Source organism: Osmia bicornis, chromosome 14 (genome assembly GCF_907164935.1).
Source record: "Osmia bicornis bicornis chromosome 14, iOsmBic2.1, whole genome shotgun sequence".
In the NCBI taxonomy this organism is placed as follows: Eukaryota; Metazoa; Arthropoda; class Insecta; order Hymenoptera; family Megachilidae; genus Osmia; species Osmia bicornis.
The window spans coordinates 1,688,014-1,709,743 of record NC_060229.1 but is presented as its reverse complement, the minus strand read 5'-3'; the positions used below and the strand labels follow the sequence as shown (position 1 = coordinate 1,709,743).

General features: G+C 42.0%; 1 protein-coding gene across 8 annotated transcripts in view; it reads left to right on the top strand.

Moving 5' to 3' along the window:
- Positions 1-21,627, top strand: part of LOC114872572 (POU domain, class 6, transcription factor 2) — a 215,708-nt gene extending 194,081 nt beyond the window's left edge. For 2 of the 8 annotated variants that reach the window (XM_029179892.2, XM_029179887.2), the window contains 11 exons: positions 4,744-4,927; positions 5,029-5,187; positions 5,325-5,516; positions 7,857-8,030; positions 8,112-8,365; positions 9,015-9,228; positions 10,806-10,986; positions 11,492-11,548; positions 12,462-12,545; positions 16,892-17,043; positions 17,158-20,152. In XM_029179892.2, coding sequence (XP_029035725.1) covers positions 4,744-4,927; positions 5,029-5,187; positions 5,325-5,516; positions 7,857-8,030; positions 8,112-8,365; positions 9,015-9,228; positions 10,806-10,986; positions 11,492-11,548; positions 12,462-12,545; positions 16,892-17,043; positions 17,158-17,282 — 1,776 coding nt within the window. In that variant the 3' untranslated portion in view covers positions 17,283-20,152. Of the gene's footprint in view, positions 1-4,743; positions 4,940-5,028; positions 5,188-5,324; positions 5,517-7,856; positions 8,031-8,111; positions 8,366-9,014; positions 9,229-10,805; positions 10,987-11,491; positions 11,549-12,461; positions 12,546-16,891; positions 17,044-17,157 lie in introns of all 8 variants that reach the window. The other 6 variants (XM_029179890.2, XM_029179886.2, XM_046288588.1 and 3 more) reach the window with 5 other exon arrangements.
- Positions 21,628-21,730: the final 103 nt, after the last annotated feature.

Here is a 21,730-nt window from a genome sequence, read left to right as displayed (position 1 = left end):
TGAAGTCAGCGGGGCTATCGTTTATTAAGCGCAAACAGATATTAATGTATTTTTACACGGTGGCCGCCGTTTTCGTTGCGCCGACGCCAGCGACGCCGCCACGGACGCCGACGCCACCGACGGCCAGGCACCAGTGGCGCGGTTCGCGGGGTCGAAGCCAAATCCAATTACTTTTATTCGGGCGAAATGAGTGCAGCTAAGTCATTAATACTAATCAATGGAGCCGGGACCCAGCCTCTTTCTCACTTCAACCCTCTACACTCTATCCCTTTTACTCTTTGTTTCTGTGTTGGTTGGTCGCGCGCGTTCCACACGAATTACCCATAACTCAAACGCCTCGAAATGACTTTATTGCAAAAAACTTGCGCTTTTGCGCGGCCGCGAGCCGCTTCTCTCGTCGTATCCGCATTGTTAAAGGCTCCCGTGCCGATAAGTAATGTTTATTGTTGCATTTCCAACGACCGTGTATCCCAATCCTACCACCACCCCCTCGATCCCACACTAACGTCGCTCGCAACGCCGCCCTTTTTCTGCTTCGCTCTTTTTTTTTTTTTTTTTTTTTCGTCCTCCCATCCCCCTCGGTGTTCGTCCTGCTACACACATACCACCCCTCCGTCGTCCACCCTCTGATCCGATCCGCTCCTCTCCCTCCCTCTTTCGCGTTCTGTCTCTCGATGCAGCACGGTTTTTCGCATTAGCGAGATGGCCCGTGAGGGCTGGCTAACGATTTTTTACTGCTCGAACCGACCAACGAACGATCCTTCCCGCGAAATTTAAAGCGTTATTATTTCGTTCGACCGGGCATTGTCGCTGATGGCCGGTGTTCCGATTGCTCCGGACTCCGCTGCTTCCTGTAAATCGGCGTGCTTTCGAAGGTGTGAAAGGTCGCGGATTAGTTTCTTTTTTTTCAAAAGAATTTATCCTATCCTCTTGTATCGAACAAGTTTGCTCATTACGTTCTTTCCGATTTGCTTCTTCTGTTGTTTATTATTTCATATTTTTATATTTTATATATTTCTCTTGATATTCCAAACTTCTTGTCATTAAAAATGACAGTTCGACGGAACGAAAGTGGATCAATGCTTTAATAGAAAATTCGCAAACTTTAGAGACATTCAAACGAGGCAGTACCGTTTTCGAAATGCAGCAAACTTTTTCGTCCTGTTTTGTTAGTATATTTAGGATACTTGAAGCGAACAGTTTATTCTGGGGTAATTAGAACGAGGAGCGAACTTGTTAACGGAATTGGAAGCGGCTGCCAAAATACGGGAATGAATGAACAACAATTAGAAACAGTAATGAAGTCAATGAGAGGCAGTTGTGAATTATGCACGGGAGAAGCCCGTTCTCGTTTCCACAGTTTTTTTCCAAATGATCTGTTTGTGCTTTTATTCCAGAAATAAACTCGTTGTTTAACAATGCAGATGATGTATTTATTGTATAATTAGTTGGATGGAAATAATTTAAACGCCTTACAATATTTATTATTGAAAAGCTTATTTCATTGAAAATTGTTCGATAAAAAAGTTGCGGATTCGTTTTTATTCTTGAAAAATTCCAAACATAGAAGCACTCGATGTTAATCAAGCTTCTATTCTCCGGAAGTTAAGCGTCACGCTGGCATCCGGTGGAGGACAGAAGTGGGCTCGTTGTTCGAAGCGATAGGGGACGGTGATCGACTGATTAATTTATGCGAAATGCCGAAAGCCCGTAAACATACGTTTCTACGGCTTACTATATATCGGTCCGCACTTTTACAAGCAAAATGGCCGGGCCTGTGCATTCAACTAATCCCCCTCGCCTCATCCATTTAATATGGGGTGGCCATACCGTCGGGTATAGCAGCCGTTTACGAATTTGCGTGGAAAAAAAGATTGAACTACCGCCGCGGTTCCTGCGCCTCCTATTTTCGTTCGTTACCTATCGACCGGGCTTTATCTATTTTTTATGCAATGAAATGCCCCGAACCGATGCCGCCGTCCGCCCGTCCCATTGTACGACTTTGACGAAAATTCGAAATTACAGCGCCCCGGAAAAAGGGATATTCAGCCTTTTATATATATATATAAAAATGGTGGCGACGGGTGTTCGAATCGTTTGATAACTTCCACCTTTCAGAAATTCCGGAAATCATCGTTTTGTATTTTTATCTCGCGTTTGTAGAAATAATGAAAGGTAAAAATCACGAATACATAAAATTAGATGACGGTCTCGTCGTTCAGTTGCTTTAGCAGCTGGTGAAAAGCTGCGGAATTTATTCATGGGTCGGAGCCAGCCGGGTTAGAGGTCCTTTTTCGCGAATTAGCCGTGTGTCGAAGCTCTAACACGCTTAATCTGTATCCAACTATGGCGATACACGTTCCGGGATATTTCCATGCCATTATGCAAAGGGGCCGCGGCGGGTAACATTACTCGGTAGAACCGGCATCGGTTATACACGGTGGCGGTAAAGCGTCGCGGTACCGCACCTACTACTCCATCGATTTATTATAATTTAGATTGTCTTCTAAGAAGCCGACTGTACGTGCACGTACGTATACAAGGGACGCGCCTTAATGCGCTGCCGTTCGTTAATTATTCCACCGGCATCCCGTAAATATGCATGAATTATATATCGCCGCGGCACGAACACACGGGGATACTAGGGGCAGGTCGAATGATTAATACACGCCACTCTTTTCTATGGCTTTTTTTCCTTCCCCTCTAGCGTTCGTTACCGTTCGATCCGCGAACCGAACTGCAGTTGTGCAGTCCGATGCAATTGGTCAAATTATAAATCAAAATAGGCAAAATTATAGAAATTTAAATTCGAGCTGTTAAAGAAATTACAATCAACCGGAAATTTCAATTACAGTTCGGCAAAGTACGAATCAGTCAGCCGGGGTCAAATCGGTATCACCGAAGTATTGTTGTCATTGACAGGCAATTGATACTCTTATCAGACGCACCTACCTTTGTAAATATCGCAGTCGTCGCTAGACCGTGCACAGGTGCGTCCAGGATCTTCCTTTGTCAGTATTTACAGTAGAATTACTGACGTTCGAAAATAAAATATAAAACTAACGTACTTACACAATTTTTGGTGATGCAATGTAAAATCGCAGTTGTCCTTCGTTTTTCTGAAACTTAAGAAAAAGTGATCATAAGTAACAAGCGTCATTTTGCAAGAGAATCGAGGCCCACACGTCCGAGCATTATAAATTCGATTCGAGAAAGGCAAGTCTTTGTTATCGGTCCTGGGACGGGGCAAGTGTTTCGAACGACGCTTCGCCAGCAATTTTTCTATTCATCGATGATTCGTCGCGCGGTTTCATTGTTCCTCTCATTTTTTATTTTTTTATTTTTTTTTTCAACATCCACGTCGCGCGTGTGTGTACGTCTACCGCCATTATTTCGTAGCGAAGCATTTTAACGTCGGCCAGTTGGACCGTGAATGATTATTAATCAATTTTCAGCGTTAAACGTGCCGCCGCAATAAAAAGCGTGGTACGTTAACGAACCACGCGCGTATAATTGAGCATTTTGGCGAGAATGATTGCGAGCCTGTGCTAAAACCTTTGCGTGCCCGTTCGATTGATTTTGGCCAGCAAGGAAAAAAAATATGGAGGAGAGAGAGAACGATGGGGAGGACCACTTGAACAGCCTCAATTTTTTTTTTTTTTTTTTTTTTTTTAATGGTTAGAGAGCCACGTCACGGGCGACGCTTCAAATAACCGGCGCGATCGTACAGAGTCGCTTAGAATGCTGGATTAGCGTGCCGAAACGAGGCTTTGTGCGGCCGAAAATTGAATAAAATCATGGGAAAATGTTAATTGAAGCTCGTTCCGCTGCTGCAATCCATTCTGGTAAATTTCATAATTTTTTAAGGGCGTTAGAATAAGGAGCAGTATTTCTAAACCCTTGGGAGATTAATAGAGGAGGATCTTTTAATAAGAATAAATTTTTGTGTATCTTGTATAATTTTCAATTCGAAAATTGCCTGGACTAGGTCAGATACTCGGGGCTTATTAAATATATCGCCACAATGAGGATCAATAATTTATAAAGTTGAAAACTCGCCGAGTACCATCGAAAGTTGGAACGATTATCGAATTCCCTTGGGGTAGGTTGGCTTCGACGGTCCTTAAACAGGTAGAAAGTCGGAACTTTTGGTGGAGGAAAGAGGTAACCTGACCTTCGTTAAACGAACCCCTTGCAACGCGCTATGTTTCATTGACCAACGTGTCTGACAATTGTAAATTGAAATACAAACTTCAAGTTGACACTTTGACTTAAATGAATAGTGAGATTATTTATGGAACGAGGAAATATATTAGTAAAAATTATCCATAAGTAAATTAACATCACTGATGACTTGTCTCGGCTACAATCACTTGTTTCCGATGAAAAGTCACAGAAAAGCTTTGAATGTCGTGCTCGGAATTTGCGACGACGTGTATAGTCGAAAGCACTTTGTTCGGTGCGTGGCGTCGAATATTTTATAATTGTTATCAATACGGCCGAAATGCGAGGGGGTTTCAAACGCGGCGTAATAAACGAAATGAAGTATCACCATTTTCGTCGTTGACAGCACGGAATCCCGGCTCTTCGTCTGCCGCTCGTATTCGCCCCTTCTATCGTAATTAATATTCTCCCTGCTGCTTTCCTCGACTTGCAAAAATTCCCGAACAACGCGATTTCATTTTTTTTTCTCGATACAGTTCCGCCAAATCGCTCACGATTCGATTGTTATTTCTGTTACAGGACAGCGACAGGAGTAGCGCCGGTAGTCCTGAACCTGCTGCCACTACCGGAAGCTCGCTTCACGAGCATCAGATGATGATGGACGACATGAAGAATTCGCGAAAGGGACGATGTAGTCCGTCACCTGAAAATCTACACCACGCGAAACGGGCGGCTGTCGCGCAGGCACATCTCAACGGCACAAGTGAGTCAATCAGTGAGTTGATTAAACAGATTTTTATTTCGTACAAATATTTCGATTGTTTAAAATTATGTAAATCTATGTTCGTATTGATTCGTTATCAGTGGCCGGCATGGTGACCCTGCAAAATCTTCAGAATCTGGCGAATCTGCAGAACCTGCCACAGGTGGCATCCCTGGCTGCAGGTCTCCAGGGAATGACAGCAGGATTGACTAACAATCAGCTCATCAACACGCCCCTGAATCTAACTGTCAGCTCTTCTGGTAAAGTAACAGGAAACTTGACACCCTTAGCGAACATTTACCTCTCCATGATTCTACTCGTATCGTCACCAGCAGATTTATCGTTTATTCAGAACCAGATAATGTCTTATTCTCAGCCAATGAATTTTCCTGTTCAGGCGGTACCGTACCAACAGCCTCGAGTACGACAGCTGCACCTCATCTTCTGCCACCGAGTTCGGCGCCAATGGCGACATTACCTCAACTATTATCTCAACCACAATCGGTCGCGATGCCTCAATTCATCCTAACGTCCGGTCAATTGGTTCAAGGCATTCAAGGGGCTCAGCTTCTTATCCCCACGTCGCAAGGTAAGCCTTCTGTTTCTTATGCGTCCGTGTTCTCTTCGGCTTTCAAAACGATCCATTGATTGACATCCATTCAGACTTCGTTCATGTTCAAAACTAGGCCTGAGTCGACGTTCAACGTGTCACGTGAATTGATTATTCTTTGAACAGCTTCGCGAATACGTGTGCTCGGTTCAATGAATTATTCGGATCGCAGCCTGATGCGAGATGCACCGATGAATCATTTTACTTTTAAATCTCAGGTGATTTCCGTTCTTCGGGAACGTAAGGAAATTTACTTGGAGTAATTAAAACGTTTCCCATTTTGAAAGAGATTTTTCCAAAATCGACCCTTTCAAATTGTCACAATGTTTGATGAACCTTAACTAAGGAATTTAATTAAACGACCCAGGGATAGAGGAGCAGGTATCTCGAGCAATCAGTGAACGAACAAGAAATCTCTAACAATAATCCCTCAGTCATTAAGTATACCTTTGAATTTCTCGGTGTAAATCAGTCGTAGCAGGTCTGATCGTGAAATCTGCACGATGTGCCGGCGCATAATGTTGTGCAATCAAGATGTGCCGATATACATAATATAATATCAACTATCTCTGACCAGGCTCGGACTAAGGCTCGCTCGTCGTCCATACTTAGTGGTCCTAGACTAGCCAGCCAAGCAGAGGGCAAACTCTGCAACTAATTTCAATGTATAATTAACGTTTCACTACCCCCCCTTTGCAGAGCCACGAATAACCCCTTCCTAGGTACTGTTCCACCTACCCTCTCCTAACCCTTCTACACTCTGGCTGGACATCACAGCTCCGCGGATTCGGCCGCTATTATATCGATTGCGGTTCGCGCTAACTTCGTTTCTACCAAGTTGGGTTCCTATTCTGGCAATTGAGAGGAACGGAGAGATAGAGAGATGGTTGCGAGAGTAGGATAGGGCGGCCGTGAGGAAGGAACAGCAAGGGGTAAGGAGAACTTTCCGAGTCCGCCTAAGTGGATTGAAGTTCGTGGATATGGACCAGTCGTGGTACGATGACGAGTTACGTGGTGGCAAATAATGTTTGCACTGCTTTCCGACTCAATCGATGCTAACTGACTAACGCTCGATTGATTCCTCATTCGCGATCGACTGTCGTGATTATTTTTCATTTTTCCTCGAGGATGTACGGAGTTTAACGACGAAGGATATAGAACGCTGCTTAACGGTGTTCGTAGTGAACTTTTGCACCAGTTTGCGGTAGGTCGATTGAAAATTTTTGTAACCCTGCGAAATCGTGCCACGACGGAGTCTAAGGCGTACAATTTCGCAATGAGAACAGGATTGAAAGCAATAGTGACTGAATATTTGATGGGCCACAGTAGGTCATAAGAATCATTGGCAGCATAAATAACGAGAGGTGGAATATTTTAGAATCGCGTTTAAGAATACATCGCGGGGATGAGGGTTATTCTTGCTGCGAAATTGAGGAGTCTGAAAAAAGACACGGGTCAGAAGGAAATCTTCGTTCGTCGTCTTGAGAACAATTACGTAAAGCAATTTTATTTTTCATTAACAAACACTAGTAGAGATTCTGTTCCAATTGAAATTTTATTTCACGATTTTGATTCGTTTATCGGGGTTACTGGGCCATTTCCAAGAACTCGAAACACGAACCATTTAGTTAGGTTGGATATCAAATTGCTGACCTCGAAATGTAAAAAGTCTTGCAGGATATGATGACATAGAAGTACCGTGAAATTATACTCGTAGGGAGAAAGGGCATCGGTCGTGGTCGATCGGGAGGAATAAAAAAAAAAAAAATGGAATTGATTCCAGTACGCGGAATATTATCGTCGAATATCGTTTAAACTGAACGTTAATCGGATTGTCAGTTGACCTCACCTCAGAACGGGAAACTTTTATGGCTGTTCGGAATACGGGATTTGCTTAGCTTAGCTATAGGAACCAACACGGGTACGTACTCATGATCAGTAATCATATTAAGCGCGTGTACAGGGTAATCAGATTAGTGGAGCTGGAGGTAATCCCGAAACTATTCTAAGTATGATTAGGCGTCCTTCTCGCAGCCTAGTCCAGTGCCAGTACCTGTACCCACTATTAAGATGACGATAATAGTTTGCCAACTACGCTGGCCTACGAGGTTACCTGCCCTATGGGTTGCCTAATAATCCCTCTATGAGACTCTGATAACTTTACTACCCTTCCTGGATCAACCACGTTCATAATGGAAATGAAGTATCTATTGATTCGAGACACGTTCGTACGAGACCTGACCGAGATGGTATTATCAACTAACCCATCGACTGTTGTTGGATCCAGGAATAGCCTTCTTTTCCTTTGTTCTCAATCAGGAATCGCCACACAGACCATCCTCACCATCCCCGTCAGCCATGTAACGAATAATCAGATGGTGAACCTGGCGCTCAGCAATGGTCAGGTGGTGTCCACCACCCTGGCGAATCTTCAGTCAATCGCTCAACCACAGAACATGCTGAATACACCGACCAGTAATGGCGATTTTACAGGTTAATTAAATTAGTCATTCAACAGTTTCACGCTTTTATTTTTCTAATGGGATTATACAAATAATGAATTCTTCATCCCAGTTCCAACAAGTCCTAGTTTAGCATCGGGTCTAGGGTTAAATCCAGCCGCTTTGCCTCATCTTTTGAGCAACAGCTCGGCCAGCCAGCAACTTTTGAACGCGATGCAACCACAGCAACTGCTTCAAGCTGCGCAGGCTGCTCAGGCGCAGGCGGCACAAGCGGTACAGGCTGCTCAGGCTTCTCAGCAACCACTTCTGACGACGTCGCCGCAGCAACACGGCCATCGACACGGCTCTCACATGAATCACTACACGGTACGTAGACCGGTGATTACTCGGGAACGGAATAATTTGCGCCTTTTCTACGCTTACAAGAGAGCACTTTTGAAAAAGACGAGGTCCTGATTTCGTGAAATATTAGCTCGTCGTAATTGGAGTAATTAAATTAATTATCAATATTTTTGAAACGTAAGACCATTGAAATATTAATCGAACTTGTTAATATTTTTCTTCGAATCGATCATCCATTTCGTTCGGTTCAATAATCATTCGTTCTCTATCAAAGAATTTTGATTTACCTCGGTTTCGTCAATAACTAACACCGCTTCGTTTCCGATATCCTCTCGATGCCCTCGGTCCTACCATCACCCCCGTCGTCCCGTAACAATATAAACGATCGGGTAACTGGTGGACGATATACGAGGTAACCATGGTCCCTCGGAAGGTGGAAGGGCTTAACCAGCGCAAGATCAACGGAACAAGCAGAATAATTCCCCGATAGCAAGCGATCTCGTTAAGAAAGTATTCCGCGGCGTCGTTTCTTCCACTAATTAGACTCTAAAGTGTCCCGATCGAAAGAGAGGCCGTGGTCTCATTATTAAGTGTATAATTGGCGTGGAAGAGAGGAGCATTGTCGTTGCTGGTTGAGCTACTAATCCGTTACTAACACCCGTGTCCCTCGCAGCCGACGGAGAAGCATCACAGAGAGAGGCCAGAGCAATCGTCGCCTTTGAACGAGTCCGTGGTATCCGCAGCATCGGCCCTGAACAGACTGGCGGCCAGCAACGGGGAAATCACTATCACGACCACGCATGGACACAGTGGTGTCGGTGTGAAAGCGTCCCCCAGTAGCATGCACAGTTCGAAAGAAGAGGAGGATGATCTGAACGATTCGCCCAGTAAGATACATTTCTTTATTCCTAAACATTTTGCATTTCAACTTCTAAATTTTTCTAATTACAAATTCATTTTGATATTTTTTGGTGACACCGTTGGAACGCGTTGGTCTTGAAAATTTCAATTTCTAAATTTTTCTAATTTTTCTATTTTTGCCAAAAATTGTCTAATAATCTTATTCACCTCCAAGAATCTCTTGTAGCATATTACAAATTCAAGCATTGCCGGCTGGTTGCTTCGAATCGCGTTTCCTTCCTTCGTCGAATTCAACATTAAGCGCACGGTCAAAGCTGGTAAATAATAATGGAGGCGGACCGCGCGGAGCTCTTAATAATCCTAATAGGATATCGTAGAATGCTCGTCTCATTACGATGTATTAGTTAGTTCCTTGCTGCCTTCTGGGAAGCCATAAACATTCCAACGATGCGCGTAACCTCCAGACAATAATTTTAATAATTCACAATCATTGCCCGGGCTGGCACTTCGTCAATCCACGCTCGATAGAATAATCGTCGGCCCGATACGAGCCTAACGATTCTCAATTGCTGCTGCCAGTTGCCGCGTTGCTTGATAAATCTGCATCTTTGTTAACCTATCCTCGATGGATCCTTGAACGAGCATTCGTGAATTTCGTAAGACACGCACGCCGTTTTTCTTTCCTCCCGACAATAGAGTGTAAATTCCAAATGGTTGTTCTACAAGAGCGCTCTTATTATTACAAAGCTGTTGCTTCGGAAAATTTCGATGTTCGTTGAATTAACAGCGGCACGCGAATCAAGATCAATTGTCCTTGACGAGGAAACGGTTTATCTTCGGCTATTGATAATCAACAGAATTAGAAGCAATGAATTCGTTGTCTTTCGACGAGGAAACCGCTCAATCTTATTACTGATTGATCTGTCGTGAAAAATGAGGAAACTTGATTTACTGAAACGTTCAAACTAGTTCGTTAATCGTTCGAGTAGGCACTATGTAAGTTCAACGCACCGCGTAGGTGTGGTATTTTTTATTTTCACTTATGGTAATTTGATAGATTTTCAGACTACGTGCGTGGATGATTGAAAATTTTCTTTCTACCTATGTTATCCTTACATTCGTCGAAATAGGGTACTTTGTAAACGACACTCGAGAAAGTCAAGCAACTCGGTGTTTTTTGTACGAGAAGGATGGCACGTTCGATTGATAATTAACGAGCGTAGAAACAAGGTGCCAGCGAAGAAGGATTTGCCGTTTATTGCACGATGCAGAAACCAGGCGAACTGGTCGAGATTGCGGAGTATGTGGGCACCTCTATTGCATGCGTGTACATTCGGGGTGATAGATTTATGAGAGAAATCGGTGTAGCTGAAGCTGCTTTAACGAAGCCGCCTAATGTCATTAGACAGCTGGAACTGCGAAACATTCCGAGGAATCCATTGTATCCGACTTTTCTTCGAAATATCAATTTCCTTCGGTCTCTATATTAAACGCGTTGATTGGCGCGATGAAAATAATTATGATACAGGGTCGGTCCGATTATAGGAAATTTTTTTCCTCGAACAGAATTTCAAACAAACACGTTTTGTGATATTAATTACAGATCAGCCGACAATTAACGAGGCCACGAACAACGTAGTTGACGGGATCAATCTGGAGGAGATCAAAGAGTTCGCGAAGGTGTTCAAACTCCGTAGATTATCCCTGGGTCTGACGCAAACCCAGGTCGGACAGGCCCTGAGCGTGACAGAGGGGCCAGCTTACAGCCAAAGTGCCATATGCAGGTGAGTGTGAAATTCACGTATCTTTCCTTTCCTTTTTCTGATAAACTTCAAACGGACGTCGCTGATGAGAACCGAATCGAAACGATACAGGTTACCATTAACAACAGTGTGCCAGGTCACTGGAAATGGCCGGGAAAAAGTAATAAAAATAAAATATCTACCTCCTATACATTTCTAGACCAAAGATCAAACTTTAACACCGTATATCCCTGAATCCGCGTTCAGTTAGCAATACATCGGATTAACGATCCCTGACAGAACGTCCTTGAATTTTCACGCGATCCGTACTCTCTGAGAAATGTATAATGTGTGATCTGCCACGGTGGTTCCTCGAAAAATTCATTTCTCCGAGGAGGAATGTTCATTTCTAAATGATGATCAATGTTTGCCCCGTGAGAACGGGAGGAACCATCGTGGTAATGCCGGTGGCAAGTAGAAACACTGTTTCTAGATCCAAGAGTTCTTATCGTAACGACTAATTTAAGCATTGGTGATTGTTCCCCAGTGCCCTGGCTACCCAGATGTACGCTGCCACGCAGATTGCCTCTCAGCAGCACGCTACGTACGTTCACCCCTCATTCTACTTAATTTACCTAAAGATCTAAAAACTTTTTTCAAATCCTCTCGAAGGATAGCAGTTATACCCAAGCATGCGAGACTTCGTTGATCCAAATTACAAAAGGTTAATCACGTTATTTCGTTAACAAGAACCGGTACAAAGTGTCTTCCCTTTCTATCTATCTTTCTTCCTTCGTTCGTCATCGATTCTCTACCGATCATCTCTCGTTACGATAGTTGCGAATGGGACATATTTGGGTATAGCTGCGAGCACTCTTAACTAATTTCTAACTCCGTTTCTGGCAAAAATCAGATGCGAAAGGAGCACTTGTTAACGAATTTTCTTCGAGCCAGGGCATTGGCAAACTTGGGCATGATGTCGCCAACTCGCGAACAAAGGAGAAAAAAAAATAATAATTCAATTTTGGCGTCCGTCGAATGTGTTGCTTAGATTTTCATGTTTCTCGTCGTTGATCTTTTTGTTCTTGAACAAATAACGTGTCTCGTTTAGAACGATCAAACGCGTTGGCAACATCATACACGGCATCACCAAAACCTCTAAGCATGCACGCATTGTCAATGTCCTGTTTTTTGAGTCAATGCATGCCTCTTAGTGCTCCTTTAGCCGAAGACGACAAGACGAATTTTCATGGACCTGTCTTTCTTCAATTTTCACTGATGAGAATGAACGAGGAAAAGATTAAGGGTTGGCCAGAAACTTTTTTGAATATCAAATTTTTTTCTTGTGACCAACAATCATTTCAAATATTAATAGAGTGATACAACCTTCGACTCTTATTTCTTTTTAATTAATCACGTCTTTACGTCTTCCGCGTGGAATCGTATCTTTTTCGAGTTCGTCTGTTCGTAAAATGCGAACAGAGAGAACGAGAATCATAACTTATTGTTGGCTCTAGATTCGAAAAGTTGGACATCACGCCAAAGAGCGCGCAAAAGATAAAGCCGGTCCTCGAAAGGTGGATGAAAGAGGCTGAAGAGAGGTGAGTTTATTTAATGAAAATTCAACCCTCCTCCATGAATTTCGTTTTTGTTCAAAAAGATCCATCATTTCCAAACGATTTGCATCTTAAATCTTCAGAAGCATAATATTTGAATTAGAGTTCAAGACGATCGTTTTTAAAGTGGCCGTTTCGTGGAACACGATTATTCCGTAATCGTCCAACAGGATCTGAAGCGGTGTCCAAGAGCGTGTGAACGCGTGCGTGCTAATTGGTAATTCGCTAATTGAATCCACCTGATTAATTGCAGATCCGCGTCTAATAAATACGCGGAATGTTAATTAGAATGGGGGAAACCGTTAGCGGGACGGTGCTCAGGCCGGTACAGGTATCGGCGGTTTTATTCGTGTCGCGAAAGAAGTCGCCTATCGGCTTCCTCCTCGAGGATATCGGCTTTTGCCTTGTTCACGAATACACGCAGACCAGGCCACTTCAATTTTCTGCGAACTCTGTATCAGGATCTGTAATTAGCGAAATTCAAAGTTTAATTCATCCTTTGCCCGTGGTCGCCGACACGACCGACCTCATAACGAACGTCCTGCTGTCTTTCGATTTATCGTCTTGCCACCCCGATTCTTACCGATTCTCTATTTTATACTTTGCTTCGTTGTTGTAATTGTAAATGAACATCTACGGTACAAATTAAATTTAAACTAATATATTGATTTTAAATGTGCATTTATATCCTTGATTCTACGTATGATCTTATTGCCTCTCGATTATCATTCCTGATCATATTCTCTGATCGAACGAGGGTCGTTTAATTGGTAAAACGATCTAAGGGCGTCGATCGTGCGAATTTTACGAGCGACCGACACCTAACACGGTTTATAGTTTCGATTTCACCGTGACACCGTTTTATTGTCGGTAAAAGCGCGGAAAGTACGTGTATGTACGGTGCGGATAGTGTATGCAAAAAAACACACACACGCACAGTTTTATATAGGGTAACGTACGCGGCTGTGTATATACATATCACGACCGTGAACCGGATGATTCGATGACAGGAGCACGCGGTCATTTCTCTTTCCGCGGCCGAGCCGGTAACAATGACCCATTCCGCATTCCCGTGGCGTAGCGTCAACAGATTTTCCCAAAACGAACAAAATGATTTGTTGACTGTGCATTAACACCTTCGCGTGGCGAATCATCCACCAGCGGTATTACCGACACCGAAACGTTTCCCGTTTTAATGACTTCGCTCTTGATAACGCGTTTTATCCCGCAATCTCTGATCATTCTTTTTTGCTTTTTCAATTTACCGATGGTGATGTATTAATTTCTTTTTTTTTTTTTAAATTTATTCTTTGAATAATCATGAAATTGATGTTTACTGATAACTAATAAGAAACATTAGGATACAATTAACCCTCGGACGGCGGACCATGGAGAGAATCCGAATTTTAGATTAATTTTATATTTCATACTGTTTTTATTTTCTAAATTTTACACTGTTCCTTTAGAAATTCTTTTTAACCACCCTTCGAAGAAAAACGATTCACCTAAAGCTCAGTTTCAAAGAAAGCCTCGGCATGGAAGGATTAAGTGTCTCAGACCGGTCAGCTAGTCGACGATTATTCAGCCGATTCGATGACGGTTTAACCACGGTCATTTCTCTTTCCGCGAGCGGAAAGCGAGCTAGTAACAATGACCCATCCCGCATTCTCGCGGCGTAGAGGTAAACGCGACCGTGCCGGCCGCGTCCGGGGAAAAATGAAAGCGGCTAGTTTATGCGGTGCACGTGCACGATTTATCTGCCGAGTAATTAAACTGTGGACTAATTAAAATCAGGTTTCTGATGTACCCCTCCTGCCTGCTGTTCCTCTCCCACTCTTATACTCTGTCGTTTCTTCTCCTCTTTCTCCATGGCTTTTACCTCTTACCTCTGCCACCCACACGCTAATACCTGCTCGATTCCATTGGTACACCCACGCCAACACTTCCTTCTTTCTACTCGTTCCCGTCGTTTGTCTCCATTTTCTCTTTCCTCGCAGACTACTGCTTCGATACCTGAAGTTCTTAGGTAATCTTGAAAAAATTTAGATGGACTAGTTTCAATTGTATAAAATTGACTCTCCCTCGAATGAATTTTCTATTCCTGAAGGGATTAATATTTAATATCGTGTTTTTCCCATAGGAATTGTTAATCGTTTCAGGGAGAAATTAGTGTTTCAAGATGACGTGACTATGGGAAATATTAAAGTGGAAGTTTCTTTCTTTCTCGTGACAGCGTTTAATTTTTTTCCTCTTTTACACTCTCTGATTCTCTTACCCTCGTGGATTAAACCTCACGAACACGTTTAGCGGTGTCCTTGTTCGTCGTTAGCCGTGCTTGTTCCCTTCTACCTTTTCGTTTGGCTTCTCACCTGTGCTGGAATACGTGCTCGAGCTAACCCTCGACGCCAGTTTGATATTCTCTATCGTCCTCCTCGTCCCTCTTCGTCGTCGCGGCTTTCCGCGCTGCCAACGCACGCGTTTTAATAACGTTCCCTTTGTAAGCGTACGTTTATCATTTCGTAGTCATTTCATTTATTATCGCAAGCACGCGTTTATTAAGATTATTGAAAACGTAATCCGTGCTAAATTCGTGTTTGCGATCCTTTAAATCATCCGATAACTATGTTCCTTTTGATCACAGCCAGATATTGAATTTTATCTTTCTGTAACCAGGAGATTCTAATATTTTCTTAATCATCGAGTTCGCATTTCGGCGTGTCAGTTGGCTCGAACATTTATCAAGCCACAGGGCCAATAACAGGAAAGCAATCAATACACTCTGCTGTACCGAAAATAAAGCACCTTTGTAGGAAAAATATAATCTACCGTATGGTTAATTTTAATTATATAGCGTGTACATTGGACAACATTGTCCAGAAGCAAAAAGCTTTTTGGTCAATATATTAAATTTGTTTGTTTCTGGGATCGGTAATTAAATCATCGGTAAACCGTGCTAACATTAATATACCACGGTTATTGGAAATAATATGGAACACTCAGAAATTCTTGTTAATATTTAATTATTACGACAGCTACAATATTATTAAAATTTTCAGTCGTAGCGAAGGGGTTAACACAACCCCTTCGTAAGAAAAATATTTACTTACATTAAAAACTAAATAATAATTATTTTATTTTTTTTCACAGCATTTTTGACAAATTATATTTTTAATTTAACCAAGCGTGGTACGTTTAGCGTTAAGAAAATTTCTCCCTGGCAAACGTTTAATCTACCAGTCGTATAAATCAGTCTATCCGATCATTACTTCCAAACATCATTCGTCTCCAGCCGTTAAACGCCGGAGAAACACATTTTTAATCGTCGACGGTATCTGCTCTCACCCCTCGCCTCTGCCACCCCTTCTGTTTCGAAGCATCGGTTCTTCGTCCGGTTCTCCATTAGCATATTGTTTTCGCCGATTCGACGAAATATCACCGCGCGAGAGATGCTAATGGCTCGGGCCCGCACTTTTTTTCGGCGTGGCTCGACAGTTGGTCATACGGAGTTAAATTAAAAACATAAATTCCGCGGCGGTGTCCGCGTACTACGCCCCCTCGTACGCGTCGGGACGCCGGCGACCCTTCCACCCTTCTGGCTCGTTTAGCCGCGATTCCCGGCGGAACTTCTCCTGTTTACGGTTACGGGCTTTTTTCGAAGCGCCGCGACGCTTCGATCGCTAATTTCATTTGTGCCCGGCGACGTCGCGTTCCATTCGGGAAAATTCATCGTCCACGCTGGCCCATAGGGGATGAATGCCCTGTAAACAGTTTTCTTCCTCCTCTACCTTTTTCCAACGAGTCTTCGTCGTTTTTCCGAACGAAGGCGATCGACTAGATCAGTCTACGAACGTTCCACGTTCGTCTCTTTCCTCTTCTGTTTACAACGCCGCTTCCGTTTTCCATGGGACGAGCTTTGACGTAGAGAAAGTTTGCCGAGTTAACACACGGCTGACCAACGCTTGCGTGTTTTGTTTTAATATTTGATTAGAGCATGATCGGGGTATTTGCACGGGCGCCGGATTAAAATTGGGTTTCCTTATACCAAGTCGAACGGGGATGTTTTTCATATATGCTGTTCATTTATATATGTTGAGTAAGGTCTAACATTTACATGAAATACCATTTGAAATAAAAAATTAACTGTAGTGTTTAGTTTTTTTACATTAAAGTCCGTTTGAAATATTTTCTGTAAAACGAATAACTCGGCAGATAATTGGGTGGATAGATTAAAATTGAACGCTTTCCGTGCTCCTCTCGTTCTTCTTGTTTTTTCTTCCTCCCTTTATTAGCTCATTAAAATATGTTAACAAGGTGGATACGAGCGAGAACAGTGTGTCTGCTTACAGGTACAAAAGCGGGGTGAATCATCTGACGGATTTCATCGGCGTTGAACCCAGCAAAAAACGAAAGCGACGAACCTCGTTCACACCGCAAGCTTTGGAATTACTGAACGCTCATTTCGACAGGAACACTCATCCAAATGGTAGTTTTTCTTCCTACCTTTTTTCATCAAACAATTTCAATTAACACGTTTTGTGGCAAGGAAATTTTACAGTTTATAAAATTTATTTAAAATCATAATTGATCAATTTTTCAGGTAACGAAATAACGAACATAGCTCAGCGTCTCGGATACGACAGAGAGGTGATAAGGATTTGGTTCTGCAACAAAAGGCAGTCCCTGAAGAACACGCTGAGGTCGTTATCGAAGAGCGTGGCGTAAGAGGCACAGTGATTGAAAAAGATTTATCGATCACGAAACCAGTGAACAAGAATAAAAGCTTTAAGGACTCGAATTTACGCAACAGCTCCACGAGAGACGTTCATCGATGGAATTTATAGTGTCGCGTTAATAGAAACAAATACTCGCGTTTGGTAGGAGCTGCTTGAAAATTTGCGCCATTCCTAGCGGTCGAAGGGCGGGAATTTTTAAAACGCCGCTACCCTCGATCGATGTAAAGATCGTTTGTGATCGCAAGCGTATACGAGACCTATCTGTAAATAGTTTTAACCTTATGTGACTAATGTGATGTACAGGAGTCGAGCGTTAAGATAATCGCGCTGTTTACCGTCTTTGTTTCATAGGAACCTTATTGAAAATCGGACAATTTATCGACGGTAGTACACGACGGTTTCGTTCGTCGTCAACGACGAATAGCTGCACCATCGACAGACGGTACAACAGTATTACGAGTCTACGGTAAAGAAGATCCAGCGGGCTTTTTAATCTACCGAAGCGCTGTTAGACACGTTAATCAAAGGACGATTATCAACGTGTCGACTCGTCAAATTAGGATAAGTAAATTCCGCAAGTAATCGCACAGATAAACGCTAACTCGTGAAACGATCATGGAAGTTTCCAGTTAAATGAGGATCGTCCGTCTGTGGAACCATCCGGACGAAGCACAAAACGAGGAATCGTACGACAAATACGTACGTGACCGAACCTGGAACATAGAAGGATCGAGGAATAGACGTTCCAGTCTATTTCGCACACAGAAAAGAAGAACATAGTTGAAGCAACGAGAGCAATCAACCACAACAGCAACAGTACCGTTCACAATACCGTTCACACAGGGATACGAGTTCATTTGTCCATGAAATAGCAACGGAGATGTTTTACAGTAACGCCGCCTATCGTTTATAACGGATCATCACACAAGATTTTTCATTTCGTTTTCTACCGGAGGAACACAACGACAACAAACCACTTCATCGCAGGCTTCGTTCGAGATCAAATGTTTCAACCATATTGTTCTCTGGGTGTGCGCTCGTCTGTATGTTACGCGTGTATTGACTTTTCGAGGGGGGGAAAGAAGAAGAAATCTGTAGCGAGTTTAAAAAGAAAAAATTAACGCAATAACGTGTTCGAAAGTATAATTAATCATCCTGATGCCGAAAATTCTATTCGAACCAGATGGATATAAAAAAGAAAGCTACTCCAATAGGTGGTTTCAGGTCATTCCGAGGAGTAACATGGAAAAAGTAAAAAAATAAAAAAAATCACTAGTCCGTAATAGTCTGCCATATACGAGGTATACGTATTAAACGTTTACGCATCTTTCGTTCCTAAATGTTCGATCTTGCTTAGCCCGCTGACGATAGATTGGATGCGTTCCGTTTCCGCGTTCATGGTAATTTGCAATCGATATACAGTTGGGGGCAACGGAGGCTTCTTTCGGTTAAGGGGAGAAGTGGAGGAGCGGAGGTTCACGACATTTGGATCATTGATGGATCATTCTTTCCCTGCACTTACCCTTAACAAAAAGAAGTTTAAGTTACACGAAATTGTACAGCACCTAGCATGATAGACTTTCCTAGGTGGCGCCATCACTCGGAAAAATTTTGTTACTTGTCGAGTACAAAAATGTCCCAAACCAACTAGGCACAATGGATTCTAACTCTAGAGTATTACACTTATAAGACCTTCTCCAAAATAGCCATTTTCTCTAGGGAAGCCTACCTTGCTCGCTGCTGTACTTATACGGGAAAGTAAATGTCTCTTACCTTTTGGATCAAAAGGAAATTGAACGTCACAAGGCAATTGGTCGTTTCTATAAGGGATAACAAACACGATTTCCGGTTTATACTGTTTACACTAATGAACAGCAAATATACTATTTCGACTGCAAATTATATAGTACGGAAGATAATTCCGCTAGGTGGATGATTTTAAGGGGAAAACGCGACGAAACGGAACGGACAGAGACAGGTTCCAATTTCCACGGACGAATCTCCATATTTACGCATCCAGAGGAACGGTTCGTTGGTAAAGGAAAGCTGATTAAATAAATAAAAATTATAATACGATAACAAGAAGCTTAAAATATCGACCATCCCACAAGGATATATCTCTCATGTATTCCCGGTTAATCGATAGTGAGTAATAGAGTTTCTTTGAATGTGTTCCGCTTCCAGCGAACAAACTCTTACTTTCGTCTGTCCTAAATGAAAGGCAGGATCGGTCGTTTATCGATCGATCGAAACACACACCTTCTATCGACATTTTTCCTTCCTTGCGTAATAAACGATACTGTAGGCGACACCCATCCCATTAAATGGTACGACACGATTTCTTAATATCTCAAGCTCGAGTATAATTAACGAAACACAGTATGATTGGAGCAGCGAAAGAGGGACAGACATCATATACACTTACACGTTCATACATATACATACACATGTACTTCGATAACCCAGACCGTTTGTAATTGGCTATACAGGCTGACAGGATGGTAAGTTTCCAAATTTTGATATCGTATTTTATTTTTAACGAGTAGAAGTTACATTAGTGTAATTCATCTAATCATCATCTTAACACTTTAATGACCACTTTCATGTATTCGTAATTTTTATATTTGATTTTTCACCTTATTTTTATCTACTCTGTGTAAGATTAATTGCGCTTTGAAAATTCATTAAAATCTACACGTTTTGCACCCTTAGAATGAAAATACATTACCAAAATTTGACCCCCTACTTTCCTGTCGCCCTGTATACAGTATAGCCGTTATACAATTATTATAACCACGAGATCCTTTAAGGGGGAGGGTAGCTAGGAGCGTGTGTACATATTAAGGCGACACCTAGGGACTGTAACATTGTAAGAGTCTAACACTTTTTAAATCGTACATAGCTATAAAATAGCTGGAACGACGTGGATGATTCACAGTAAAGGAATCAATTAAAGTCGGAGTGAAAAAAATGACAGGGATAAGGGTGACGAGGAAGCGGATATAAATTTCTAAGGGTAAACGAGTACGTTAAGGCATTCTACTGTTTAAGGTACGATTTAAATCTGATCTGTTCCTAAAGTAAACACGGAAAGGGAGACACGAAGGAAAGCAGATGTTTTTTCTGAAAAAAGACAGGAATGAAATGGATATGGTGTATTATAAAACGATGGAATGGTATACGATTGAAGGGGGTTGGATCGAAGGGTAGGTTGTTTCAAAATTCAAAATTTTGATCTTTCGAGGGTGGGTTCGTGTTAGATTTTTTAATAGAAGGTGAAACGATGAAAGAGATGCAAAAAAGTGTTTGTACAGAGATATTCCGGTTATTAAATTTTGTTATAAAAGAAGGGGGAGAATGGCACGATGGGTGTTGAGAGAATAAATAAAATTGAAGTGAGAGGGAGAGAGAGTGTGATTTATGAATCATGTGTATTTTCTTCGTGGAAAAATTGATATTCAATAGATGATTACGGAAATATAAGAAAAACAAAAAACAAATAACATGAGTATTAAAAGAAACACACACAAAAAAAAGTACATACGTGAATTGTATTCGTGAGTGTCATATTTCTAAGGAAGATAGATCCACGGGCGAATGTTTTATAGCAGTTTCCGGTCGAATTACGAGTCCGGACAGATTATAAATCGCGAACAATACGTCAGGCTAATAATACAAAGTGTAATTTAACAAAGAATGATACGATATATAGAGACACAAAAGTTTGAATGGAAAAAACAAGAAAATAAAAAAGAAGAAAAGATGAAGTTCGTGGCACGAATAAAATGGAAACTGCTTCTGAAACATTGCTCAGCGAAACCAAAGTTCCTACTACGTTTTATAAAAGTATATAAACTGAACTGCAAGAAACTTGAATTGTACATAAACGAGGGTTTTAAGCTAGCAAAACACGATTCACAAATACAATCAGCAATTGGACAATTCTGAGCGAACGGGATGCAGGATCAATTGATTCCACGTCGCGATTCGTCGATGATTCGTTCAATAGAATCACCGTAGAGAATGGCATGCACGAAATGAAATAAAGGAAATTAATCAGTCGTTTACCATCGTCTTCGACGGGGGACAATTGATCGTGACAGCACAAGATACGATGAGCATACGAATAAACCAAGTACGAGAAAGGAAAAAAAGGACACGTAGGACACACCATACATACACACAGGCATACGTATGTACATGAATATGTGAATACGTAACAGAACACGCGTACAAGTGAAAGGCAATTAAGCACATTAAGTATACAATTAAATTAAGCAGCCGTAGCTTTAGCTTGAATGTTAGCACCTAGACACACACATTCACACATCCGTACATACACATACACACACGTACGATGTACCATTAAATTACATACGTATTTAAAGAAAAAAAAAAAAGAAAGGGGAGAAACGGAGATGAAATCTTAGCGGTTAA